Below are 25,816 nucleotides of genomic sequence, written 5' to 3'. Positions count from 1 at the left end.
CTTCACTTCACTCTTGTTGCTGTGATGAAACGTTTTGCTGTCGTTGTTTATGTGTGAATTCTTTGCATCTGAACGTGTCTATAAAAAATGTGTGTTCGTGCTGCAGTGGTGCTACAAGCGGGTGTGTGTGGTGTATGGGACTCGTCCGGAGGGCGTGGACGGGGGTTGGGGTCTGTGGTCGCCCTGGGAGGAGTGCAGCAGGACGTGTGGAGGAGGAGTCTCCTCTTCTATCAGACACTGTGACAGCCCCAGGTACGGTACTCACCTTTAACCAGCCCGATATTTTTAAATCTGGGCCCTATATTTACATGTTTTGGCGTCTAAATCATTCATACTTAGCAAAAGTTTTGGTATTGGTCAAGTGGATCACCTCAGCTACAAAGGCTGCAGTGTAATCCTTTAGGGCAACTCCAACCATGTGCTTGTTTTTGCCACTGACAGGCTGAGGTTGTTTCTGACAACATTATGGAAACAATTTCTACAAAGATAGACCTTTTTGTTGAATGAAAAGGTCATTTTAGTAACCCGAAACAAAAGTCGCGCTCAAGGAGAAGTCTCAAATCTCGCTAAGAGGTTAGTTGTTGCCAGAAGGTGCCGGAGGAGACGTGAGTCAGAGTTGAAGAGAGGAGTTTAAAGTTTACATAAAGGAACTTCCAGCAAGAATTTATTTACAAAGTCATGGCTGAATATTTAGCTGAGTTTGAAAACCTAGACGAGGCAACAACTGGGAAAACTCCTGAGATTTCAGGGCGAGACTTGAACGAGGCTTCTGTTTCCTGTTACAAAGAGGATCTTTTTATGAAACCTCTCTCTCTAGGAATTGTTTCTGTTTCAGTAGCAAAAAACAAGCACTTTTAGTCGGTGTAAGTCTGACGGCCGGATTTGCCCCAAATGATTAAAATTGAGTTAAAACTGAAAGCCTAAAAAAAAATGTTGGTTTATAAATGTTTTCACTATCAAGAAAAAAAAAGTAGTTTCAGCCTTGTGCTACCTTACACAAAAAAGGAAAAATGATTCCAATCAGTTTCAATGCATGATGTACAGCATACAGAAGAAAAAGAGCACTGTTATTGGCCAATGCGTCAGGTTTGGAAATTGCTCATCAAAGATAATATTAGATGGTTATATCCTGAGAAATATGCTGATCAGTCTTACCTGCGGGAGGAAACTGGAGCTTTATTCTTACGTCAACACAGGAAGAACTTGCAACCTCAACACAGGAAGAGCTGAGATTTATTTCCAGGCAGCAGTGCCACTGTTTTTATCGTGTTTGAAATGATTCAGATTGGAGTCTGAATCATCGTCCAATGACTAGCAGACCTGCTTTTGAATCACAGTCACCAGATCCCTCATCTTGATTTGATTAAACTGAGAATGAATTGACCCAAATCTGAGGCTAACAGTGTTCTTTTGTATCATTTCTCTGCATCGTTTGCATACTTGCTTTGGCTCCACTCTGTTTAAATTTGTTGAAAGTTTAGCAGAGGCAGCCATTTGACGGTGGCTGGCTCTGGCCTCCTTCTCAGTTTTTTATTATTTTTTATTTTTAATGTAGAGGTGTTGTCGTGATGGTCTGCAAAAGACAATGAAGCAATAAAAGAGTCAGACAGTCAGATTGAAAACACACTGATGAAGGCAGGCGAAGCAGTGATCAGGAGCCTGTGTTGTGTGGTGATGAGATGGAGGTTAGATCTTGTTAAATTGTACTCAGATGTGACTGACTGGCAGATTCTCTTTGTGTCTGGTCGTAGGCCAACCATTGGTGGAAAGTATTGTCTGGGGGAGAGAAAGCGCTTCAGGTCCTGCAATATTGATGTGAGTATTTCTGCTTTTCATCATCATCGCCATTATCACTGATTGATTAACATAATATAAACAGAATCATAAATATCATTTGATTTAATTTGTTTTGTTTGTTGTCATTGAATGGTGTGTGTGTGTGTGTGTGTGTGTGTGTGTGTGTGTGTGTGTGTGTGTGTGTTACAGGAGTGTGCTGCAGGTTCTCGGGATTTCCGGGAGATTCAGTGCTCTGATTTTGACAGCGTTCCTTTCCGGGGGAAGTTTTACACCTGGAAGCCATACAGAGGGGGTGAGTGAACAACCGATCCTTATGTGTGGTATATTGCCGTCTTCCATTACATCTGCCGGCCTGGCTCTACTCAGTTTAACTCGGTGTGGCAGTCTGGCGCGGCTGGGATTTGAATTTCCACCACAACCAGTCTACCTACTTGAAGGTGTGTCTTAAACCAATGACACGCTGGTCCCAATCCCCGTAGTGCTATCGAAGAATCACCACTGACAAAGTGGCTCCGCTAATTCAGCTACAAACACGTTTCATTTCCTATAGCTTCTTTACAATAAAAGCCCCCGTTATTTAGTCATTTAAAAGCTTTTGTTATGAAGCAACACTACAGGAAACGTTGTGTTTTCACCAGCAGAAACTAAACATGACTCCCGAAACAGCTGAAAGTGAACATGATGAAACAGTAAAACAGCAGATGTTTGAAAGGACAAACAGGATGAGAGAAACTGAAGAGATTCAGTTAGAAGCTACAAAAGTAGAGAGCTGAACACAATTACTTTTTTTTTTATAAAACGCCTTTCTCTCAGGTTTCCTGCACAGACATGAGTTGAGTATCGATTTGAAACACACACTTGTTTGAGGGGGAGATGGGTGTATGGAGGTGTTGCGAGCCCAGAACCTGTACGTGAACGTGAAACCCACAGAGAATTATCACCTGATGTCTCCTCAGCTCTAAGGAGTGTTTTGGCGTCTTTCAGCTCATGTTTTGGTTTTACATTCTGTAACTTTACAATTTAAGTTCACTGCTCTCACCTTTAACACCTTTTAGTACGAAAGGAATTTAAATATAATAACGAAACACTGTGATTACATCTTATGGTGCGTTCCATTGCAAGTTGGAAGTCTTGAGGAATTTCCAAGTCTGTATTTCCGACTTCCAATCTAAAAGCGTTCCAGTGCTTTTGCTCGGAACAACATGGATGCTCGCGGCAGACGTGTGTTTGAATGGCAAGTCTGCAAACAACTAACAGTTAAGGGCACTGAAAAAACGACAGACGGTGTCACAGGTCAACTGAATGAAAGTGAAACTGACAACTACAAAGTTGTATTTACTGCACGTTTCACAAACAAACACCTTTTAAGGTAATAAATCATAAAGAGGTAAGAAGTAAAGTGTGCCGCATTACTGCTGTGATGTCATGTGTATTTATTCCGGCACGCTCAGACGCAGATCTTGCCTTAGTTCTCGACTTCCATTGTACTTTTCTGTGTTGGAGGTACGAGTACAATGGAACGCACCATCTGACCCGCTCGTCCACCATGACGACCTCTACTACCTCAACTTATCAAGTAATGGATTCTTTCTCTCGTTCCGACCATCAGCTCACCTGCAGTGCTTAAAAAACGATAAACCACGCACAGCAAATCAAACCTAAGCGTTGTTTGTGTCCGTGACACTTTGATAATTCAGCACATCATTACTGTTCCACCAGAATTTCCTTGAGGACACCAGAGGCTGGTATAAAGGAAAAGTTGATCAGTGATATTAAGAAGGAAGAAGAGAATATTAAAGGTAGCCAGGTGAAGATGGACAAAGAGATTTGAGCTAAGACTTGATGACAGCAGATGAACAGAAGTCAGGAGACGGAGAGTAGTGTGTGTGTGTCTGTGTGTGTGTGTCTGTGTCTGTGTGTCTGTGTATAGAAAGAGAGAGAGACAGGAGAAAGTGAATCGAAGCTGCAGACTCCCTCCTGTCTGGCCCACAGATGCTGGCTACAGAGTGCCATGCGCCCCACAATGCCTTGCGAGAATTCCTCGCTCCTGATGAGCACTACACTGGATGTGAAAGATAAATAGTTTCAACGACATAACTGCCTTTAATCTAGCCCTCCAAAAACATAATGGCTTACAGAAATTGGCTGGCAAGCCAATTCCAACTTCAGGCAACAAGTGCTCCTTTCATCAAGTCAGCTGATTTTACAATGGAAATCCCTTGCAGCTGTTAAAATAGGACCAGTGCCATAGACTCTGCCCTGCGTTAAGGCCAGATCACACCGCCCAGCCCCTTCGCTGTCCTCTGCAGCCCTCTCAGTCGCCTCATATTCTCTTCTCAGCTTTCCTCCTTTCACTTTTACTCTCCAACTCAGGTCTTCCTTTTCTTCTTTTTGCTCTTTTTCTTGGTCCTCTCTGCTCTGGTCTCTGTAAAAGTGTCTCCTTCTCTTATTTTATTCCGTCCAACATTATACAGCCTTTTACTCTCTCGTTTTTGTCCTGACACTGAGAACAGAGGCAGCCTTTCTCTCTCAGCTCAGGCAGCCAAGGACAGTTCATTAAAAAAGGTCTGCCGTATAAGCTGCTCCACATTGCTGTTCTCAGTCCAACAGCCTTCACATTCAACCTTCACACCCTGCAAGCTATGATACACACACACAACCTGCTGCAACCCACGACTGCCCCGCCAAAGCTAGGCACCATGGGAATTGTAGTTTTCCGTGGTCTGACCACTTTATCGTCTGCACGCCGTGCCAGTACATACTCTCTCTCTCTCACTCTCTCTGTCTGTCTCTCTCTCTTTCTGTACCTGCTGCAGCGCTGCCAGCACAAACAAACACAGCCCAGACTGATGTCAACAGCCACTCAAATAGTGGAGCTGTTGGCAAGCTGCACAGATGAATGAAGGATATATACCACTTGGCTGGAGGAGACCTCTAGCAACTGTGTGTATGTGTGTGTGTGTCAGGGCAGTGAAATTAATATAGAGAAAATAGAGAGGAAAAGGGGTAAAAGCTGAAACAGGTCCAGTCATGCAAGTGCAAATCATACTTTACTGTGCAAGTGTTACTGTCTTACTTTTACTTTTGGATTACTTCAAGACCAAATATTCACATATAAACAAGGGAAAAGAAACAACTTGCACTACATTGTGATATTTTGATGTTTTCTGCTTTAAAGACAAAAAAAATTCCCCCTCTTTCATGAGAAGCCATGATAATGAATTGGCAGCTGAGACCTAAATGTTGTGGTGAGATGTGGCGTGTGTGCGTGGTTGTATGCTACAAGAATGGCGTATTTTTGTAGGCTAACCTGGAAGTTAGCATCGCTCTGATTCCCTTGACAGAAAGAATTTGGACTTTGGATCACTGCAGAAAATAAGCCCTGTGGCAAACACAAGTTTACGATACTTTTTATGATACATTTTGCTCAGCAGGATTAACTTCACAATTTAATCTGTGGTTTTAATCACCCACTGCAGAGCCTTCTTGTTCTGGGTGATGCAGGAACCATGCCAGTTTGTGATGTTTCCAGTCGATGATTTATGGCATAACAAAAAGCATTGTTTGTTTGGTACGAACATGTTCTGATTTTTCTGAAATGCATTGTATTAGGGGTCGACCAATATGGCTTTTTCAGGGCCAATACTGATGCCGATTCTTAGAAATCAATGAGACTGAAAACCAACCAGTGAATGAACCCAAGTACAATGTCCTCAAGTACTGTTCTTAAGAACAATTTTCAGGTACTTAACATGAGTATTTCCATTTTCTGCTTCTTTACTCTTCCTCTCAACTACATTTATCTGATAAATTTAGTTACTAGTTACTCTGCAGATTCTAATTATTCAGTGTTTAAAGGCTTCTAATTGTGACATGTTACCAATCAGATAGTGTTGTGGATGGGACATTGTGTGAGAGGATGCTGCATCAGAGCCAACCCGATCACCAATATCGATAAAAGAGATGATGAATATCGGCCGATAATCAGCCAGATCATTAATTGGTCTGCCCCTGCATTGTATTGTATATGTGCATACTTGTTTGCTATAATATGGACAGATCTGTTTATTTACCACTGCATGTCCTGTCCCGTTTGTGTGTGTGTATGTGTGTTTCCAGGTGGAGTAAAGCCCTGTTCTCTCAACTGCCTGGCAGAAGGATACAACTTCTACACTGAGCGTGCTCCAGCTGTGGTGGACGGCACACCTTGCCGAGACGACTCTCTGGATGTATGTGTAAACGGAGAGTGTAAGGTGAGAGACGACCGTCCTGTGTGTGTGTTTGTAAGCATCCATATGAGCCATTAGACATTCAGCAGAATCGAGAATCAACACAAGTCTGTCTTCAACTCCAATAACGTTGTTTATTCTCGCTCTCGAGACGTTTGGACAGCTGCCACTGTCTAGTTTACACACCGAGTGCTGACGATCATCACGATCAGCTGCTCCGCTGAAAAATGGTCTCAACTTTGGCAGCGATCTTAGATTCCCATTACCGATGCTCTCTCTTAATCCCAGCAGTTAATGAAAACAAAACGTGTAGCTGCTGCTCATTTTGTTGACGTGGAGACCACCTGGAGCTCCAACAGGTCCCTGGAACCCATTTTGACACCCGCATGGCTCATTTGTGAGAGGTTTTAGACAACAACAAAAAAAGCCCTAATGGTAACAGCACGCAGCTAATGTGGTTGCTATTGATTCCCAATCTGTTGTTAGTTCCACTTCTTGTTTATTTTGGATGCAGCTCCTCTCCAAAAAGAAACCAGAAGCTTTGGAGGGGGAGGGAAAGATGTGAGGATGGAAAAAAAAAAACTCTAACTTCAGGATATCCAGCTTGTTGTTTTGCGGTTGTCTGCGGAGAGCCAAAAGATTTTATTCTTCTGCTCCCCCTCGCGTGCCTCGTACCCCCCACGATCGGGCTTTATTTTAAGTGCCTCAGTGGTTAGGTAGGCCGAGGCGCTGAGGGAGGCTGGAGTCCCTACACTCATCCAAAAAGAGGATTTTGTTTATCAACATCCCCTCTCTGGCTCAGCTCCTCCACCTCTCCTCTGTTTTCCCTGTACTCTGCTCAGCTCTGCTCTGGACGCACTCAGTGACCCTCCAGCTCAGCTGTTAGTCTGTCTGCACTGCAGGCAGGCTTTCATTCACTGCGGTCTTCTTATTTCTCTCTTTCTTTTTCTCTTTTCCTTTCTGTCTCTCTGCATCCATTCCTCTCATTTTTCTCTCTCCCTCCCTCCTTTTTTTTCTCTTTCGCTTCATTTTTCTTGCAACTTTTTTGTCTGCAGTCCAGTCAGAGCTTCTTCCTCCCTCTCCTCCTGCTCGATCATCTTACCTCTCATATATTTTATGTACAATAAAACTTTGGAGAAATCTCTTGTTTGCAGCTTCATGCTGGCTTTGGTTCCAAAGCTGGGGTCGGGCATTAAGGAGAGGGGAGAAACAGGGGAGAAGGTAGAAAAAAAACCTGGGAACAGATGGTCCAGTTGAACACAACATACCGATGCAGACGAACGGCACGTCTGCCAGAGCCCCTTTTTCCCGGATCTGATGGATAAAATATAGAGAGCCAGATATACAAAGAAAATGGCATTGTGCAAATGTGCACTGCGGTTTTCATTGAGTTTGCGGCCACAATCTGAGTGTATTCAGTGAGTGATTTACTGAGGCAGCAGCTCATTACATACTCAGCTCCTGGACTGTGCCTCCAAATGCACTTCACCAGTGAAGGAGGGTTCACTGAGGTCATCATGATATTATAATCTTTAGCATATATCTAATTTTTGATACATTAGGAAGAAGTAAACACATGAAGATGAAGACTTGAATGGTGTTGATATGCATGTTGATGCTGTAGTAAATACAGACTGACACACATTTCAATTTTATTAAGGTTTATCTGCAGCCTGTTCTGATTTTAAAGATTGTTGATGATGAAGTCTGATAGATAGATAGACAACATCCTGACACTGATGCATGTTTGTTTTCCCACTACAGTCTTCTGTGTCAGATGATTTATTTTCACTTTGAAACAAAAAAACAAAACATTTCTCAATCGAACATGATGTCAGAGACTGTACCGGCGCTCTGTTTCACGCACACGTTTGCTGAAGATAAATGAGACTCATGGTGCGTTCAGGTGGTGTCGTCAACAACTTTGCTCTTTTTTGTCACTCAAATACTGGGAACAGCTGTCAATGTGCTGTTTAAATGCTCTGAACAATAAAATGCAAAACATTGTTCGTGTTGCTGACTTGATGCAACATAAACACACCAAAGTCGGGAGAATGACTTCCAAACTCTGGTAGTGGGACCATCTGAAGAGCACATGAATGCAGCATCAGTCATTAATCACATTAATTAGGTGTCAATTCATAGGTGAAAAGAAAACGTCTATATTAACTTTGTTAATCAACACAAAAATGGCTCTAACAGAAAGGGCGTGAATTCTCCATGCAAAACTGACTCACAAATAGCGACTCAGTAAATCCAGCCTGAGGGTCACTGAAGACAGCAGGCGCAAAAGCCTTAGTAACTCCAACCAACACCTGTTCTTCCATGAAATTAATAGACCAGGTAAATGCAGGTGAAGGCTGCTCTCTCACAGGGATTTCACCTGCTTATCCACCTCAGTCGTGAAGTGTAGAAGACGGATCAGAGGAAAGTTTGGCTTTCAAGTTGAGGCAGTTACAACCACTTCTTTTTGTTGTTGTGCAGGAAGTCGTAGTTAGGTAAGCCTTTCTTGCAGGTGGTCTGTCATTTTCAAAATTATGGTCACAGCATCTCAGGGTGCATATTTACTCCCATAATCACAGTTTTCGCCGACATATTTCCCTTGTTTCATATAATATCATAGGCTCTTGGGTTTCCTCTCTCCTGTTCGTAATTTCAAATCCAAATCCTTTCATCCTTTTCCCCTATTGAAGAAGCCGTTGTCCCCATTCCTGTATACCAAATACAAAAACAGATTTATCCTTTCTGTTTTTGACATCTGCTTTTGTGTCACATAAAGTTTTTTATGATTTTTAATCTGCGTTGTGCCATCTTTCACTTCTCCTGATATTTCAGCACAGCAAACATTTTATGTGCTTCCTGTATTGTGCTGTTGGTCCCAATGAGCTCTGGGAAACACTGTCTGCATGTACACACAAGAGACCTACATCACTTTGAACTTAAATAACTCCCCTCTACTCACATTAAAAAGCCACCAGATAACAATTGGGTGAATCACAGTTTCAACTCTGGATCTAGTTCTGAACTGTAATCTAATCACCGTAAAAGTAATAATAAACTTAAGCCTCATTATCCCTCTCTACAATAAGCAACTGTCATGTGAATATATGAGACCGAGCGCAGTTGCCATTCATTCTCAACACTTGTGTTTAGGTTTGGTTCGCTGTTAAAAGAATTTGAGTGAAACCACCTGCTTCGCTCATCATGAGACTTATTTATGTCGACAGCTATGAGTTTAGCAACCTAAGAGCATTATGTCTGCTCAGGATCAGAAAACACATCTGGACTTACCATCTGATATTTCTCTGTTTTGAAAAAGTGGTCTGGAAGACATTAGAGGTAATCCCTCAGCCGGCCTCTGACACCTCTCGACTTACTGACTGTGCCCCTTCACCCATGACCCTGACTGACCCTGCAGCTCACTCGCTTCTCCCTTCTCGCAGCACGTAGGCTGCGATCGTATCCTCGGCTCGGACGTTCGCGAGGACCGATGCCGGCTCTGCGGTGGTGACGGGACCAGCTGTGTGTCCGTGGAGGCGCTCTTCAATGACTCTCTGCCCGAAGGAGGTACGCACCTAAAACACTACAGCACTCTCATCTCTTCATTTTCTTCAGCTGCTGCCTCAGAGGTTTCTGCACATATACATTTAGTCTGTCCTGATTTCATTGGCAGGGGGGAAGAGTGACTTAATGTGGATTTGGCACAGTCTCCACTCTCCAGAGAATCAGATTAGGTTAATGTGAAGCATTTAGCATGAGAAGTTATGCAACAAAATCATTCTGTTCCAAAAATCTGCACATGCAACATTTAGATTCTGATACTCTGGATGGTTTATGCATCTTGGAAAGCTGCCTTGCAATGTAAGTTAGGACATCCCAGACATTCAAAATGTATCGTATAATCGTCTGTTCACATGCAAACTCTGTTCACAGCAGCATATAGTTACAGTTATTTATTTCTTAAAGCCAACAAAACTCCATATCACTGCAGGACAATCATTTGTTTCAGCACTTTAGAGTGTTTCTGATGAATGCATGGAGATAAATAATATGTATATACAGCAATTGAGAGTTGATGCAGCCCAGATTTAAAGTTGGCATTACGGACAGAAACAGTCACCAGTCTCATCCATCATTTTTTCTTGTTCTTGACCACAGGGGACAGATCTGTTATTATTATGTTATATTATGTCAATGAATTCCTGAAATAAAGGTCCATTGTGTAGGATTTAATGACGTCTAGTGGTCAGTTTGCAGATTGACTCCAACTGGACACCCCTCATCTCACCCTATACATTGGCACTTAAAAAACAAGAAAAACATGAAAGGCCCTCTTGAGTCAGTGTTTGGTTTGTACGTTCTGGGCTACTGTAGAAACCTGGCGGTGCAACATTTTTCCTCCTGTATTTAAAATTGATCAGTTGTCAACAAATGCTGAAAATGACTGTTGTTTAGCACTGTAGACGATAAACGATAGCAGTGAATGTAGAGTTGCTCCGATTCTGATAACAGTATCTCAGAAACGTTTCAGTGTAAATTCAGTGTATTTATTTTTTTTTTTAACATGCACTGGTATCGGATCAGGAAGGAAAAAATGGTATCGGAACATCTCTAAGTGAATGATGCTAATCTCACTGAACACATTTTCTGTGTCTAACCTACTTCAAAATAAAAGTCAACGTTCACCAGTTAAATGCGTTTAATGTGAAGCTGCAGAAGTAGGAAATGTTCGGTTTGCATTAGCAGCACATTAATACAGTCCTTTGCAGATAGTGAGCGTTATTTTCTTGTAAAAAGCTGGTGTACCGGGTATTACTGCTGCTGTCAAAAGGGAAAATTCTGTCACCACGGCAACCACTACTTTATATTCAGGTTATTCAATCAATCAATATAGACTTTTTGTAGGGTTTACAGAAATATGTAATTGTGTACCATCTGCATAGAAAAGACATATTAAGTCTACTACCAAGGGAAAGCATATACACAGAGAACAGAATAGGGCCCAGAATCAACCCCTGAGGTACACCGCAGGGGTTTGTATACAAGGAAATTAAGCTACCAGGTTTGTACATGTATATCAGGGAGTATGATTTTAACCACTGAGGAGCCAAGCGGTTCATTCCAGCATTGTTACAACGAATAGTCAAATACAAGGGGGTACTCAGGGGAGTTTCTTTGACCCTAATTTAGACCTATAGAAAAACCACCACAGATTTTTAGGTACGGATTTGCACCTCATACAATATATAAATGAGAAAATACAGTGACTCAGGTCAGCTTGATAATACATACAGATACACAACATCAAAAGGTCCCGAGCCAACAGGTCCAAGAAGACGAAAAAACCCTCCTTGAAATAGTCTTATCGCATGAGGAAGCATAAATAAATATACACATATACATACCATACACTGTATGTATATATTTATCCACCAGCCACCCAGGAACACGTGGCAGACAGATTTAGTCGAGGTCCACCCAGTGTGGCTTGAGGTCCGGCCGCTTTATGGATCTATTCTCGGTAACATTTCTCCCCACAACACCAACTTCAGAGTTTCTCACCCAACTGTCAACACCGCTCACCCCCCTCCAGGATTCCTCAGAGGGGACGCACCCTCAACAGGCAGCCGTGCTCTGCACCACAGTGACCAGGCCAGTCTGTCAACCCCAGCTGAGGTCTCAACTACCCTCAAAATATCTGACATTATCGTTGGCCTAGAAAATCTGTTTGTGAGGCCAATGGCAAAGTGAAGGGGTTTTTGTTAAATTGCCAGTGCTATTACTAAAGCTCCGGTGACTTTTATTCCCTGGTATGGGTCAAACTCCAAAAATGCTTCCTCCGGCTGGTAAAGGCCCAGATCTTTTTATCTCTACACCCACAGAAGTTTGTGGACACTCATATGTGATTGTTGAACACCATTCCAAAACCATGGGTATGAGTATGCTGCTATAATGGCTTCTGGGAAAGCTTTGGCAAGTTTGAAGACGTTGATGTTAGGTGATAAAGGCCTGGCTCTGAGTCAATGTTCCAATTCATCCCAAAGGTATCAGAGGCGGTTGAGGTCAGGGTTTGAGGTGCGCAGACAGCCGCGTCAACATACTTTTGGCTATACCTGTAATGTACATTTCCTCAATACTTAAAGTTAAGAGTTCATTTGAGTTTTAACTACATACTTAAAGTGGAAACAGACAACTTTTCCCCCTAGCGTTTCCAAGTGGTATTATTGTTGGCGCCGCTGTCAGCACGGTGGCGCAGTGGTCAGCACTTGTCCTGGGTTCAGATCGCAGCTGGGGTAGGGCCTTTTCTTGTGTTTGGATGGTCTCCCCGTGCTTTGGTGGGTTTCCTCCGGGTGCTGTGGTTTACCCCACCATAAAGAAATTATTATTCTTTGGGACCATACGCTGGCTGCCTATTGCTTGTCTGGGATGGGTTAAATGCTGGGAGCCGGTTTCACTGCATTGTACATTAAATGATTTTATGTGATAAATAAAGATTTTTCTTCTTCTTCGTCCCAAAGACAGCTGAACCACTTTCCATTTTCTTCAGAATAGCAGCTACCAATGACACAGGACAAAATATTGTCGAAGTGAGCAGTGTGAAAGCAGAGAGAAATGGTGCCAGGCTGCAAACCTAACTGGATCCTCAGTCAGCCTTCATTTTGCCAGAAAAAAAAATGCAAAGTGAAAGCAAGATTTATTGGGAACCAATCTAAATGCAGATGGTGCATTATTCTATACATTACATTGTGCAATCGATATTACAAAACGTGCCTATTGCCAGTTTAAAGGTACAATATACTACTTTTCTACAAGCCGGTAAACAAAAACAGACCTCTTGATACGAATGTCAGTTTTCGGGAGCTAATGTAAGCTGTAGATGTACTTCAAAGCTTTTGTTAACATTCGAGCAAAAGCAAAAGCTTGTATTTTGAGTTATGGTGGTGTGAGGACTTCATACCAACATTGTCCTAAAAAAACACACAACAATTGGGTGATAATAAGCTGCTTTCATAGTCGACCTCTATGGTCGTTTTTCTGGTGAGAATGGGCTGAAAAGGTTACATAGCGCACCTTTAACCTGTCAGAGACTGTCTACAGCAAGCTTTTTATTTCTCTGAACTCCTAAAGCCATTAGCCAACGCCTCTCCTCTCATAAAACAAAAATAAAACAAAAAATACATGAATGACTAATGGGGTTCCTTACATCCCAGAAAAGTGAGTTGCTGTGTTATTTAATCCATGCTCTGTCCTCTCAGCCTAGAAGCAATAATGTCCCCTTAAGTCTCTTTCCATCTGTCCAACCTGTGGCTCTGGTAGGCGGTGAGGGGTTACTGAAGTGTCAAGGGCCGGGGGTTTACAGCTCCTCTGCTGTCTGTTTACCACACAGGTCCCTGATTGTTAACAGAAGAACACACTTTTCTCGCACTTTTGCTCTCTCTGTGTCTGTCTGTGGGGCCAAAAACCTCGAACTCAGTCCCTCTAATCTTCTACGCCTCCATCTAGAAAACCAGAGCAGGGTCAGTCAGAGCTCCACCGAGAGGTCATGAGCCAAGCCTCTCCTTTCCTCTTGTGGTCAAAGCGCTGGAAGGAATTGTTTCATTCCTCCATTTTTTATTCTTTCTTCCTCGAGGGAGGCTGAAGTTATTTACAGGGCTGCAGTGGCCGGCCTGCTGGCTGGAGAAAAGCAGAGCAAGCCGGGTGGAGGTGAGATGAGTGTAAAAAGAAAGAGGACAAGAGACCAAAACAGATGGAGTGAGTAGAGAGAAGAAGAAGAGAGTAGAGTTCTTGGCATAGTTCTCGCTCTCTAGCAAAGAGCTGATCAGGGCAGCTGTGGCCGGCTGCCCAGGAATGCAGCTGGAATCTGAAGCCTCTGCTTAGTCCATCGGCGTCCCACAGAGCTAAACGGTACTCGTGCGTCGCTCCCCCCGACCCCCAGTGAATAAAACTCCTTCACCTTGCTTTCATTTCTTGACTTTGTGTGGGTCTGTGTGTCTCAGGTTACGAAGAGGTGGTCAGAATTCCCAAAGGATCAGTGTTCATCCACATACAAGAACTCAACATCTCCCTCAACTACCTTGGTAAGATGGCGTACAAGCTAATGCTGTGATGAGTGTAACTGTCCATATGTAAAGAAGGTTGTATAGCAATGAGATGTGCCTGTTTGAACCTCAGTAATCTCTGCATTGAAGAGGCCTTTTTCACATCAGACTTTTTTTCAACATGTTGTTGCAGTAAAAGCACAGGTGTTACAACACAACATCATGATAGCTGAATGCCATTTATATGTTTCAGTTTCAAGTTACAAGTTAGACAATTAGAGGGTTTGCTGTTCCTACCAGAGATGTAGACTTGAATCACTGATGACTTGTAACTTAACTTGACAGAAAATAAAAGACTCGACTTGGACTTGGAAGTTAAAGACTTGTGACTTGACTTAGGATATAATGACTCGACTGACTTTTCTTCGGTCATTGTATGTTTTCAGTTTAGTTTTTTTAGTTTTTGTTAGTCTGGCTGGCGGTATTTCACTTTTTTTTTTTGATTGAGAAGAAATTAAGAATTCAATTATGTCATGGTCCTGTCATTTTTGTCTCCTTTTATTCGTGTTTCATGTGTTCTCTGGGTTTTGTTTTGTCTTTTGTTCTGCTTCCCTCCTGTGTTCTTGTCTTCCTGTGTGCCCCCCGGCCTGTTTGACCCTAAACACCTGCCCTGCATCAGCTTTGTTTGCCCTGCCATGTTCCCAGTGGTCCTCCAAGCTCTTGTTTCTTCGCATCATTCCCCTCACCTGTGCTTCTCCACCTCTTTTCATCTGCACCTCATCCTCTCGTCAGTTTAGTTCGTATTGAAGTCCAGTCATTGCTCTTTGTGGAGTCGTCTGTTCTGCTAACTTGTTCCTGAAGTCCACTTTCTCCACCTTCCTTGCTCTCAGCTTGACAAATACATTTTCTATGAAGTTTTTTTTTTTGTTTGTTTGATTGAATATTTGAGTAACAACAGCTGCTGGATCTTACAGTTTCTCACAGCACCTCTGAAGTTATGTCCTAATAGTAAAGTTGCTGTCTTTGCATAGTTTTTATTGCTCTAAACAACACTAAGTTGACACCTGGGTGTCTTGGTGACTAGCTTCCTAGCTAACAAAATGCAACATGTAACTAAAACAGTTGTGGAGCTGTTGGACGTTGTTTTTAACTTATGGTGCAGGATAACTGTTTCCCCAGTGTTTATGCTACACAGAACCATCTCTTAGACAAAGCTAATATTGATGTTGTCATCTGTAACTCTCAGCAATACAACAAGAAAATGTCCTAAAACTTCCATGAATTGCTTAAAGAAGAAACAGCTACCTGCTACAACATGTGTCCTCTGTGTATGTCTTCTCCCAGGATATGTTTTATAGTTAGTGCATTTATTTCTTCCTTTTACTTCACTGTCTCCCTTCAACATTGTTCTCCCTCTCCTCCGGGTCTCAGTGCTAAAGAGTAAAGGGGACCAGTACTTCATCAATGGGAAGCTGACCATTGACACACCGCGCAGGTTTGATGTTGCCGGTACCACCTTCCACTACAGGCGACCCACTGACGGACCAGAAACTCTCGAAGCTCTGGGGCCAACAAACATGACCCTGATCGTCATGGTAAGAATGGAAGGAAACCTCAAAACAGTTCCTCAAAAACAGTTTCATCATTGTCTGCAGTTAAATGTTTGGTTGTATGTGTGCTCAGGTGCTGGTGAGGGAGGAGAACCCAGGGGTCCACTATCGCTTCAACCCCCCACTGAACAGGGATCCTCTGATTGGCTTCGCCTGGCACTTCACCTCCTGGTCACGCTGCTCAGCTCTCTGCGCTGGAGGTACACACACACACACACAACAGTAGTTGTGAACAGATTTTTGTCCCTGTAATGTGATTTATCTACTCACATGAGGCAGATGTGGCATAAAGGATTAAACTGTTAAAACATCTGTATGGAGTCAGTTATTCTGAGTTAGATTTGCTTCATTAAAATGTGGTTAAATGATTAGTTCATCGTTTTGGGAAATGAACTTATTACAGAAGACTCCTTGAAGCCACTGCACCCAGCCTAGAAAACGCCTGGTAAATAAACCCTGCTCAGACACAACTTGTCAATTTTAAACTTTTTTTACGGTATGGATTAAACAAATGATACATCACGTGTTCATTAGTGACCTTTGGAGGTGTTGGTCGGTGAATTTTGTTTGCCATAGCCAATTTGTCTTTTCCTCCGGAGTTAATGATCCATGATGCTTCACCTGATAAGAGCCAATTTTCCCCTCTAACTAATAAATTATTTCGCTCGAGGTAATGTGGAGAGGAGCTGGTGAACTGAGCGGGTGAACATGTAGTGAGGTTGTGGCAATTTTTTTAAACTTGGTGTACACTTTGTTCTTGATATTTTTTCTGCCATTCAACTGCCAAAAATATTTTAAACTGTCACCAGAGTAGAATAAGACACACGTGTTGAGTTTTTTGTCCCCAAAGTTATTAGAAACTTACCAACGTAATTAATCTCATTATTGTGGCACGGTTCAGAACAGCTAACATACTTTATGCCCTTCCAATACCCATACTACCATACTATTTAGTGTGCTAGAAAAAGATTTAGTATGTCACAATACGAAGTTTGTGAAATGCCTAGAGAGCACAAATATTTGACAGCTCACTGACAGATGACAGACACCATATTGACAGATGAAAGCAAATTTAAATGTAAGTACTACGTTGTTTGTACTGCAGCAATTTTGTGCTAAAGCTGAGACGGATATTGGAGCAAGAGGGTCAAAGCTCAACGCGCACTGTCATGACGAAGTAGTATGTCCCAGTTGTAGGCATACTGCAGGCAACAGTATGTACTTTGTAAGGGCTGCTGCAAGTGCGTACTAAAAGTAAAAAAGTATGCAATTCTGAACACACCCAAAGAGTAAACAAAATATGTATTCATGTGCCCTTATTGTACGTTTGTCTCGTGTTGTCTCACCTGTGGTCAGGTGTGCAGATCCAGCAGGTGGTGTGCAGGAAGCAGACAGACCATTCAGTCGTCTACCACCACTTCTGTGACAAGAAGAACAAACCCAAAGAGAAGAGAAGATCCTGCAATACTGAGCCGTGCTCACCAAGGTGACTAGATAAGACTGTCTGCATGTGGAATACAAATGTGTTTCTTCATGATTTTGTACTCTTCTTGTTGTATGTGTGTGTGTGTGTGTGTGTGTGTGTGTGTGTGTGTGTGTGTGTGTGTGTGTGTGTGTGTGTGTGTGTGTGTGTGTGATACATTCTTAACTATTCCTGCCAGTCACTCTGGTTTGTACATATAGTTCATCCACACTATATTATTCTGTTTAAACTATTAAACGAAGGGCTCTTCTTTGCCTCTAGCTGGTGGACAGGAGGTTGGTCGGACTGCAGCCGCAGCTGTAACGGCGGCCTGCGGACGCGGGAGGTGTTGTGTAAAAGGAGGATTTCTGGGACAGAGGAGAAGGTCCTCGATGACTCAGCGTGCACCCCCGTACGCCCCTCTCTCACTGAGCCCTGCAGCAACCACAGCTGCCCCCCTGAATGGCTGGCCCTGGACTGGTCAGAGGTAGGCATACGTCTCCCGTCATGCATGTGGTCTGCATGCGCTCCTGCAACTCATGGCTGAATTTCTACCAATACTTGAGTTTTGTGCAGAATTCCTCTCGGATGAAGCAATAGTTTGTTTTCCATTTGAACCTAAGAAACCCAAACATCTGCCAGGAGAAAGTAAGAGCACCTAAACCATGAAATACACAACAGAGGCACGGAGCAGACAAATACATCACGCTGAACATGCTGTTGCAGTCATGGATACATATTGTTACACTTGTCTTGTGGGATTTCTCTGACCTATTTTTAATTCTGACTGTTAGTTTGAGGAGTCCGTGGGAGTCTTATGTGTCTTTTGTCTTTGTAGCTGTGCAGACATGTCAACTTCTCTTTTGAGACATGTCTTGTCGACTTTTTCTTGTTTTCAGTCCATCTTCTCATATCCCACTGTGTTCCTGGAGCTAAACTCTGTTCTCACAGTTCAAGATGACCTGAAACCAAATTAAATGGTGTCAGAAGTTCTGCAGTGTTCAACTTTTCTCTGGCGTCCTGTGTGAAGTAGCGATGGCACACGCTGAAGAGAAATCATGTCCAGCTGATTTACAGGAACTAAGCAGGCCCCTTACTTCTCATACAGCTGCTGCCCTCTGCTGAGAGGATTAAGAAGATTTCTTTTTGCATGCTTATGACCGCAGTGACCCCGTGCTGCACCCTCCCATCCACTCCATCTCTCTGCCCTCCCGCCTGATATTTTCCCTCTTTTCTCCCTCTTTCTTCATCTCCTGCTCTGTCTGCAGTGCACACCCAGCTGTGGTCCTGGCTACAGGCACCGTGTGGTCTTGTGCAAGAGCGGGGAGAGCGGTGACACACTGCCAGAGTCCAAGTGCCCCAAACATGGCCGACCCACCTCCAGGGTGCGCTGTAACCTGCAGCGCTGCCCTCCCTCTCAGTGGGTGACTGGTCCCTGGGGAGAGGTAAGAAAGTCTCTTGGTTTATGGTTGGATACAGCTAAGGCTGTATGAGAGTTTTCATAACTGTCTGGTTTGAAGTGTGCCTCTGAAAACCTCCATCTGGAGGGCCATGTAGCCCTAACACACGATCTGATATCGCCATGTTGGTGTTGTTCCAGAACATCATAATTAGTGTTGTTCAAGGACCATCGCTGCAGCTGACCAATCATGTTTTTTTGTAATGTCTTAGCTCTGCGACTCGGGGAAAAATATCAGAAAAATTGCACATGGGAGTCGTTATCCTTTCAAACAAGTGTTTAATGTTGTGAAAGGGCGGATTTTAACCCGAACCATGTTATCCTAAGCCTGACCAAGTACTTTTAGCTCCCTAAACCTAACCAGACAGCGACAGAAAACTGTAAAGACACGGAAAATAATACATCAACTTTGTGTAAAAATATATACTATATGCTCCAAGTAGGATTTGATCCCCGGCTTCCTGATTAAGAGTCCTATACCTGGCCCACTCAACCACAATGACTTGCTCCAGATGTGGTTTCAGTCACTATTTCTCTTAAGTTGAAATGATGGTCCAGAACCACCAGCCCGGTGATATTAGATAGACCTAGTCCTAGACCTTCGTCATGCCCCTGTATCCTAACAAGAATCAAGAAACCCTATTCCTAGGCATTATCTCACAAAATGGAGGGATTAAGAGGGAGGGCAAGGGGTGTATTGGGATTGGGCCTTAGTTTCTGTTTTTACTACAATGAAATCCCCAGTTCAAATATGTTCTGTGTGTTTGTGTCTTAGTGTTCTGCCAGGTGTGGTTTGGGTCAGGAGAAGCGTTCGGTGCAGTGTCTGACCCATACCGGCCAGCCGTCCAATGAGTGTCTGGAACATCAGCGGCCAGCAGCCATGCAGCAGTGCAAGAGCAAATGTGACCTCAGTCTGCCCATCAGTACAGACAACCCTGAAGGTCAGAGGTCAAAGTTCACTGCAACTTCTAATGTTTCATAGGAAGAACAATACAGAAAGATTTTCTTCATAGATGCAAATCAACTGCCAGCTTCTTACCTGAAAGTGATTGTTGATGTTAGCGCAAAATCACGCTGATTCTATTTTAGTGATGCATCCTGTAGTTAGACTTTTTTCATTGTTTACTGTTGTAATAAACCAAAATCTTTAATCTTTATACACACATTCATGTGTTTGAACATTTTAAACTCTGATTTTGTCAAGAATCAAGTAGTTTAAATTACTTTAATTTAAATGTCCTTATTCCACAGGCCAACTGTCAGAGGATTGTGTCATTCCATTAAATTAGTATAAGTCTCTGAACAATAAAAGTGAAACAATTCTTTGTATTTTGATTGAAATCCTCATTAGTCTGGAGTGCTTGGGTGTGACAAAGGTGCACTTTGGTAGGGAATGCAGAGGTTCAGTAAAGAAAAAACTGTTTAAAAACCTTTCAAATGGCTATCTTACACTGACATTCTTAAAAAAACATTTACAATGCATGTTCTTCAGGGTGTAGTTAAGCTCTTTCTTGTTTGTCTTCCCTGCAGAGTGTAAAGATGTGAACACTGTGGCCTACTGCCCCCTGGTGCTCAGGTTCAAGTTCTGCAGCCGGCCATATTTCAGGCAAATGTGCTGCAAGACCTGCCAGGGACACTGACCTGGACACCATGAAACTCACAGCGCCCATCTTTGGGTCCTGTACACACTCACAGTAAGCCTGAAAACCCTCCCACTGAGCCTTTTAACAGCAGCCCTCACACTCCCTCTGTCAGAGGAGTGTGAAATCTAACTGGGACGCTGTCGGACTGACACCTGGTCCTGTTAACCGTTGAGGGGGACCTTTTTCCAGCCAGAATCCAGCCCAAACTAGACGCCTCTCCGGGCCGAGCTGACTTATACATTCCACTGGAGGGAGGGCTGCTGAAAGCTGGAGAAACAGAGAGAGGGAGAGAGTGACTTCCCTCCATCGTCTTCTAGGATGAACCCTCTCTCTTGCTCTTTCTAATCGATCCCTCTGTTGTAATATTTTGGTGCTACTATATTTCACTTTGGCCGCAGGGCTGGTCGCAGTACTCTCTTACACCTGTATGTTAACAGGTGACATTTGTTTAGTTATGAATTTAAAAAATCCACTTTGTAAAGAAAATGATTTTCCAGATATCTTTGCCCATGAAAAGGAATATGTTATGCTATAAAATGAGAGATTTCTATGTTATCTAATAGTTGTTACTTGACCACATTGTTTTATGCCATTGCTTTGTTCCGTATCTACGTATTCATCGAGTCCTCGCTGTCGTTCAGCTGAAGTATGAGCAGAGTTTGATTTGCACAAAGTGTCAGCAGTCCGAGGACTTTGTTTATTTTATGTTTGTCTTGATGTGATCTGACTTGATGTCTCTGTGGAAGCTATAAATGTCATCGTCTTGCCATTTTGGTTGGTTAGTCTGCTTAAATGTTATCAACTCTACAGTAAAACAGTGCTCGATGCTGCATAGGACACACTGCCTGAGTACTGTGAGCACAGCCAGTGCTGACTCAGCAGGACATTTTCAGATGATAGGATGTTATTTTGTGTTGTGGCTGCAGACTGTGGCAGCTCGTTCATAAAGTCTTCAAAAAGGAACTTTAACAGCTCGGCTCAGCGTCATTATCTGAAAACCCCTCGGCACAGGGCCGCGCTGTTAATTTCTTTTTCTGGTTTATTTTGCCACATGTTACCACTCATTCAAAAGTGCTTGTAACTTTTACTGTGAGTGGAAATTCAGAGCACAGTGAGACACAGTGAGTCAGCTCTGCCAGCAGGCACCAGCCCAGTGAGGAGGAGTGAAGACCTCTGACCGCACTGGTTTCAAAGAGCTTTTTATAGCAGGAGTGCTAATCTGAGGATGGATTTACACACTCATAAAATATCTGATTTCTTTGTGCCACAGATCTGATGTATTTATGGCCATCTGAAGCCATCATTCAGGGCGCTGTGAAAAGATTTCTGCCGCAGACTTTTATAAACCTGAATTTATTTGAAGCGGAAACAGACAACTTTCTACTTTTCCTCTCTCCAGTGGTGTTACTGTTGTCGCAAAGACAGTGTTAGCAACATGGCTACCATGAGCTGTCCCAAAAAAGAAAAAAAAACAACTGTAAGAATCCCAATCTCACCTAGAAACCCTCATCTCAGTGCTATGAAAAGGCAGAGTAAAACACCCTGTTGAATTGATAAGTAGGCAGGTTTCATTACTTTTTGGTCAAGTACAAGCAACTGATAAAAGAAGGAAGTGTCATTACGTCACTTACGTCACTTACGAATCTCACCATGGTGCCAGAGTGTGGTGCCAGAGTGTGGTGCCAGAGTGTGGTGCCAGCTGTATTTAAGTCTATGCGAGATGCATGGAGAAACACACTAAAACCCGACATTTCTCCACCGCATGGCTTCTGATGAAGAAATTTCTCCAGAAAATGAAAGAACACACTTCAGAGAAGAGGTCAACCACTGATTTATTTGTCCAAATGATAGACAGGGCTGATAATATCGTGACCTAGACAGGGCCGGTCTGACCAATATTGCTGGTGGGAAAAAAATCATGTGGTTAACCTCCTCTCTGAAGTGTGTTCTTTCATTTTCTGGAGACATGTCTTTATCGGAAGCCATGCCATGTAGATATGTTGGGTTTTAGTGTGTTTTCTCCATGCTTCTCCCACTGACTTCAATACAGGTGTCACCACAGTCTGTGCACCAAAGCGAGATTCAGTGACGTAATGACCCTTCCTTCTGTTTCAGGTTCCTTGACCTAGCAGAAAAAATGCTGGTTTGAACTGTCTCAAGTCCCAGTGGTAAGAGGAAACATATCAGTGATTACGCTTGCTTTATCTTGGTTTATATCACTCTCCCTCTTCTCCTTCTTTGCCTCCTCCATCAGCTGGCTCTTTTTCTTTTGCAGTGTAGAGTTCCCACATTTATCCATTCGTTCCACCGTTACCTGAGGATAGTGACCGAGAGAGAGTGTTTCAATTGTGCAAAGGTGGACTCGCTACCTTTGTGCTGTAATTCATCATTCATTTTTGTAGCATAGTAAAAGCGAGGTTTATACGGAACCAATCTATACGCAGATGTTGACATTTTTCTACAGCCATTACACTCTGAAATCAGTGTTTACTTCAGATTGACAAGTTAAAGCCTCCATAGGTTCCAGCATGACAATTATTTTCTGGCCACTTTAGGACGGTGGAAACAAGCTACAAATACAACATTGACATATCATCACCTTTTAAGTTAGAGATCAGCCGCTTATATACACATCAAGCATTTAAAGAGCAACATTATCATTCATTAGGAGTCAAGTTTGTGGCCACCTGATGAATATAAGTCCAATATTTACTCGCTTATAGCTCTGTTCCTGGTCCCTACCATCTCCTGAGGGAAATATGTGGCTATTTAGCTGCTAAATGCTTCACCATGGTCACCAGCTAGTGGCTATGCTTTTTAAGTTATAACAGCTGTCTGCTGCGGACAAAATAATTATTAATTGATAATTATGAGCGTGTTGAGAGTGAACCAAAACAGTAAAGTTGCAGCCAGACAGATAAATAATGAGCTGATTCATTCTGCTCTTCACTTCACGTGACTTTCATATTCTTACATTCTCTTTTATATTGTTCATTATTATTATAATAATACTGATTATAGCTGCTTTAATGAATCACTCAGTGTATAGTCAGCTGCTGAATTCTCAGAAACAAGAACCCAGAAATCAGAACAGAATCTAAATGACTAATATAAACTTCCTTTGTGAACCCTTTTCAGCTTTTTTTCCTTTTAAGTGATGTCACCTGACCTGAATCTGTAGTGATTTCAATGAAGATTTTCCCAGCCTCTTCTTTAAAAAAGCAGTTTCAGCTCTTTCTCCATCCTTTAGAACCGCTGGCTCAGAGACCAGTCATCACTGTGACGTCCACTGTGCTCTGAACTCCGCTGTGGTCGGACTCGTCAGAAACGTTCACACTGATCACCGCTGAAAGCAGCTCTGTGTCAACACTCAATGTCACATAATTTCACTGTAAAGAGGAAGCTACAGTTTGTCTTTATGGGGATTAGCTGCAATGTTGTTGTTTTTCTTGTGGTGCTTTGGTTTGGATTGGTGCTATTAGTTCACTGTTGTTGTCATTGTTTCTGAGTTATCATTTTAACAAGTATGCTTTTAATTATGTAGAAATCAATTTGAGCCTTTTGTAGTAATATCAACCTGCAACCTGTCTGAAGTGTAAGACTGCAGCTGTGTAGGGCCCCTCACCCACCAGGGATTCCTCTTTACCGTAATTTAAGCTTTTAATTTACACTCCCTGACTTGCTCAATGCAGCTAATAGTGCCCCTAAAGTCCCAAATTATAGCACATTTGGCGGATTTAAGGATTCCGTCACGTGCTGCAACAGTTTCTAAAGGGTCGCCATGCAAAGTATTTGAATCTCAATATGCTGTTAAGAATTTGGGGATTTTAAAAACATCCCATTTTGGTGGCGTTTAACAAACATCTGTGTTGTGGAAACACCTTAACACATTTCAAGTCTTAACAAATAACTTTTGGGGGCACTTCACCAAAATTTGGGGATATTAAATCATATGCAGGGTCTCAAAAACTCAAAAGCTCTGCTCATCCATCCATGTGGAGCATAGACACATTAAAAATATTTAATTTAAAAAGTCAGTTGAGTTGTATTTCGTCAGGGTGTACAGCTAACTCATCCCAGTAGTTTTTCAGGACTGAATAGTTGGAAATACCATTTGTAACATTTTCAATTGCACATACCGTTTCAGAAGATATTTCAGAGAGTAACTTCCAGAGGTATTTCCTGTTTCAGCATCTGAAAGGCATTTTTTTTCTCTGTATCTACCTGTGCCTATAATAAAGGCTCACACTGAGTAGTGAGCCTGTTTTATCTGAGTAAATACGAGGGACAGAACCGGTCATTGTTGTTTTGTTTTTCACATGCTAATTATAACATGACATGTACTGTATGTTGTTCAATATTATAGAAGATGAATCCATTTGTCCCCCATGTACATCTTTTTAAAAAAGGAAATATTAAATTGATTAAACATGGTGCATTGTTGATTCTAACTTATGAGGTCTGGTCATTTGAGCCTCCTTCATTCATGTGGTTTACTTAGATTTGTATCAGCACTACAAACATCACACTGTCCTGGTGCTAAAATAGCATCCAGACAGGCTGAGATCATCAGTGATGGTCTATTTCTGGATTTGACAGCCTTCATGGAAAAGATGAGGAAAGAACTTCTTCCTGTTGTCTGAATGAGGCAGCGGCATCCCTCATGACGGAGGACCAAAGAGTCTGAGTGTATGAGACCAGGGACCTCGTTTATGAAAATGTTCTTAGATTTATACTTGACTTCTGTCTTCAGGTTCACTTCAGAAGGTGTGCGGACATTCGATTCATAAATGACGTTGAGCAAAGAAACCTTGCTTAAAGCAACAAAATGTATCTTCCTAGATAAAGATAGTTGCCCAATTGATTGAATGATTGGAATGGGAAGCGTAGAAACGATGGATCCTGTGGACACGTACTAAAAGAATCCCGTTTGTAAAATACGCCCCTATGATCTATATATCTTAAATTAAACGACAGCACCAGTCTTGTGATTTCCCCTCATACAATGCAGCACATGAGGATTTAGTCAGAAAAAGAAAACTTTTTGGAAGACAACCACAGTGAGAGTAGAGGAGATTGAAGCCAGACAACACATATTACTCTGTCGACTTAATAGTGCGTAAACAAACAGCCAAACACATCTCAGGAAAATCACTTAAAGGATAAGTTCACCCAAAAATGAAAACTCAGTTATTATCTGTTATTATCAGCCCCATGATGATGAAGAGTCAGGTGAAGTTTTGTAATCCACAACACATTTTTTGAGCTTCACAACAAAAAAGTGTTGCAGCATTCTCCCAAACAACTGAAGCAGCTTGGGACTTCAGACAGAAGAAAAACAACATAAAATGTCTCCGTACAGCTCTTCAGGTGAGAACGCCCCAAGATCCCAAATTGATTTGAAAAGACACTATTTGAACCCTCATTGGGCAGTCAACGCTTTTAGCTTAGCGGCTACAGATTTCAGCTTAAAAAGGGTGTAAATAACGCTTTTTCAAATCAATTTGAGATCTCGGGGCTTCTGGAGACTTGGATTATGCTGTGAAAGCTATATATAGCCAGTTATGTTTTGTTTTG

The 25,816-nt window shown here is 42.4% G+C and overlaps 1 protein-coding gene across 1 annotated transcript in view; it reads left to right on the top strand.

Annotated features, from left to right (window-relative positions):
- Positions 1-24,690, top strand: part of adamts10 (ADAM metallopeptidase with thrombospondin type 1 motif, 10) — a 54,101-nt gene extending 29,411 nt beyond the window's left edge. The window contains exons 14-26 of the mRNA XM_073476584.1: positions 107-252; positions 1,752-1,815; positions 1,987-2,089; positions 5,917-6,050; positions 9,470-9,593; positions 14,024-14,104; positions 15,497-15,660; positions 15,749-15,875; positions 17,032-17,161; positions 17,420-17,624; positions 18,406-18,582; positions 19,372-19,537; positions 20,127-24,690. Of these exons, the coding sequence (XP_073332685.1) occupies positions 107-252; positions 1,752-1,815; positions 1,987-2,089; positions 5,917-6,050; positions 9,470-9,593; positions 14,024-14,104; positions 15,497-15,660; positions 15,749-15,875; positions 17,032-17,161; positions 17,420-17,624; positions 18,406-18,582; positions 19,372-19,537; positions 20,127-20,236 (1,731 nt within the window). The 3' untranslated portion in view covers positions 20,237-24,690. The remainder of the gene's footprint in view (positions 1-106; positions 253-1,751; positions 1,816-1,986; positions 2,090-5,916; positions 6,051-9,469; positions 9,594-14,023; positions 14,105-15,496; positions 15,661-15,748; positions 15,876-17,031; positions 17,162-17,419; positions 17,625-18,405; positions 18,583-19,371; positions 19,538-20,126) is intronic.
- The last annotated feature ends 1,126 nt before the right edge of the window (positions 24,691-25,816 follow it).

Source organism: Pagrus major, chromosome 11, assembly GCF_040436345.1.
Source record: "Pagrus major chromosome 11, Pma_NU_1.0".
Lineage (NCBI taxonomy): Eukaryota > Metazoa > Chordata > Actinopteri > Spariformes > Sparidae > Pagrus > Pagrus major.
This window is presented reverse-complemented; position numbering and strand designations above follow the sequence as displayed.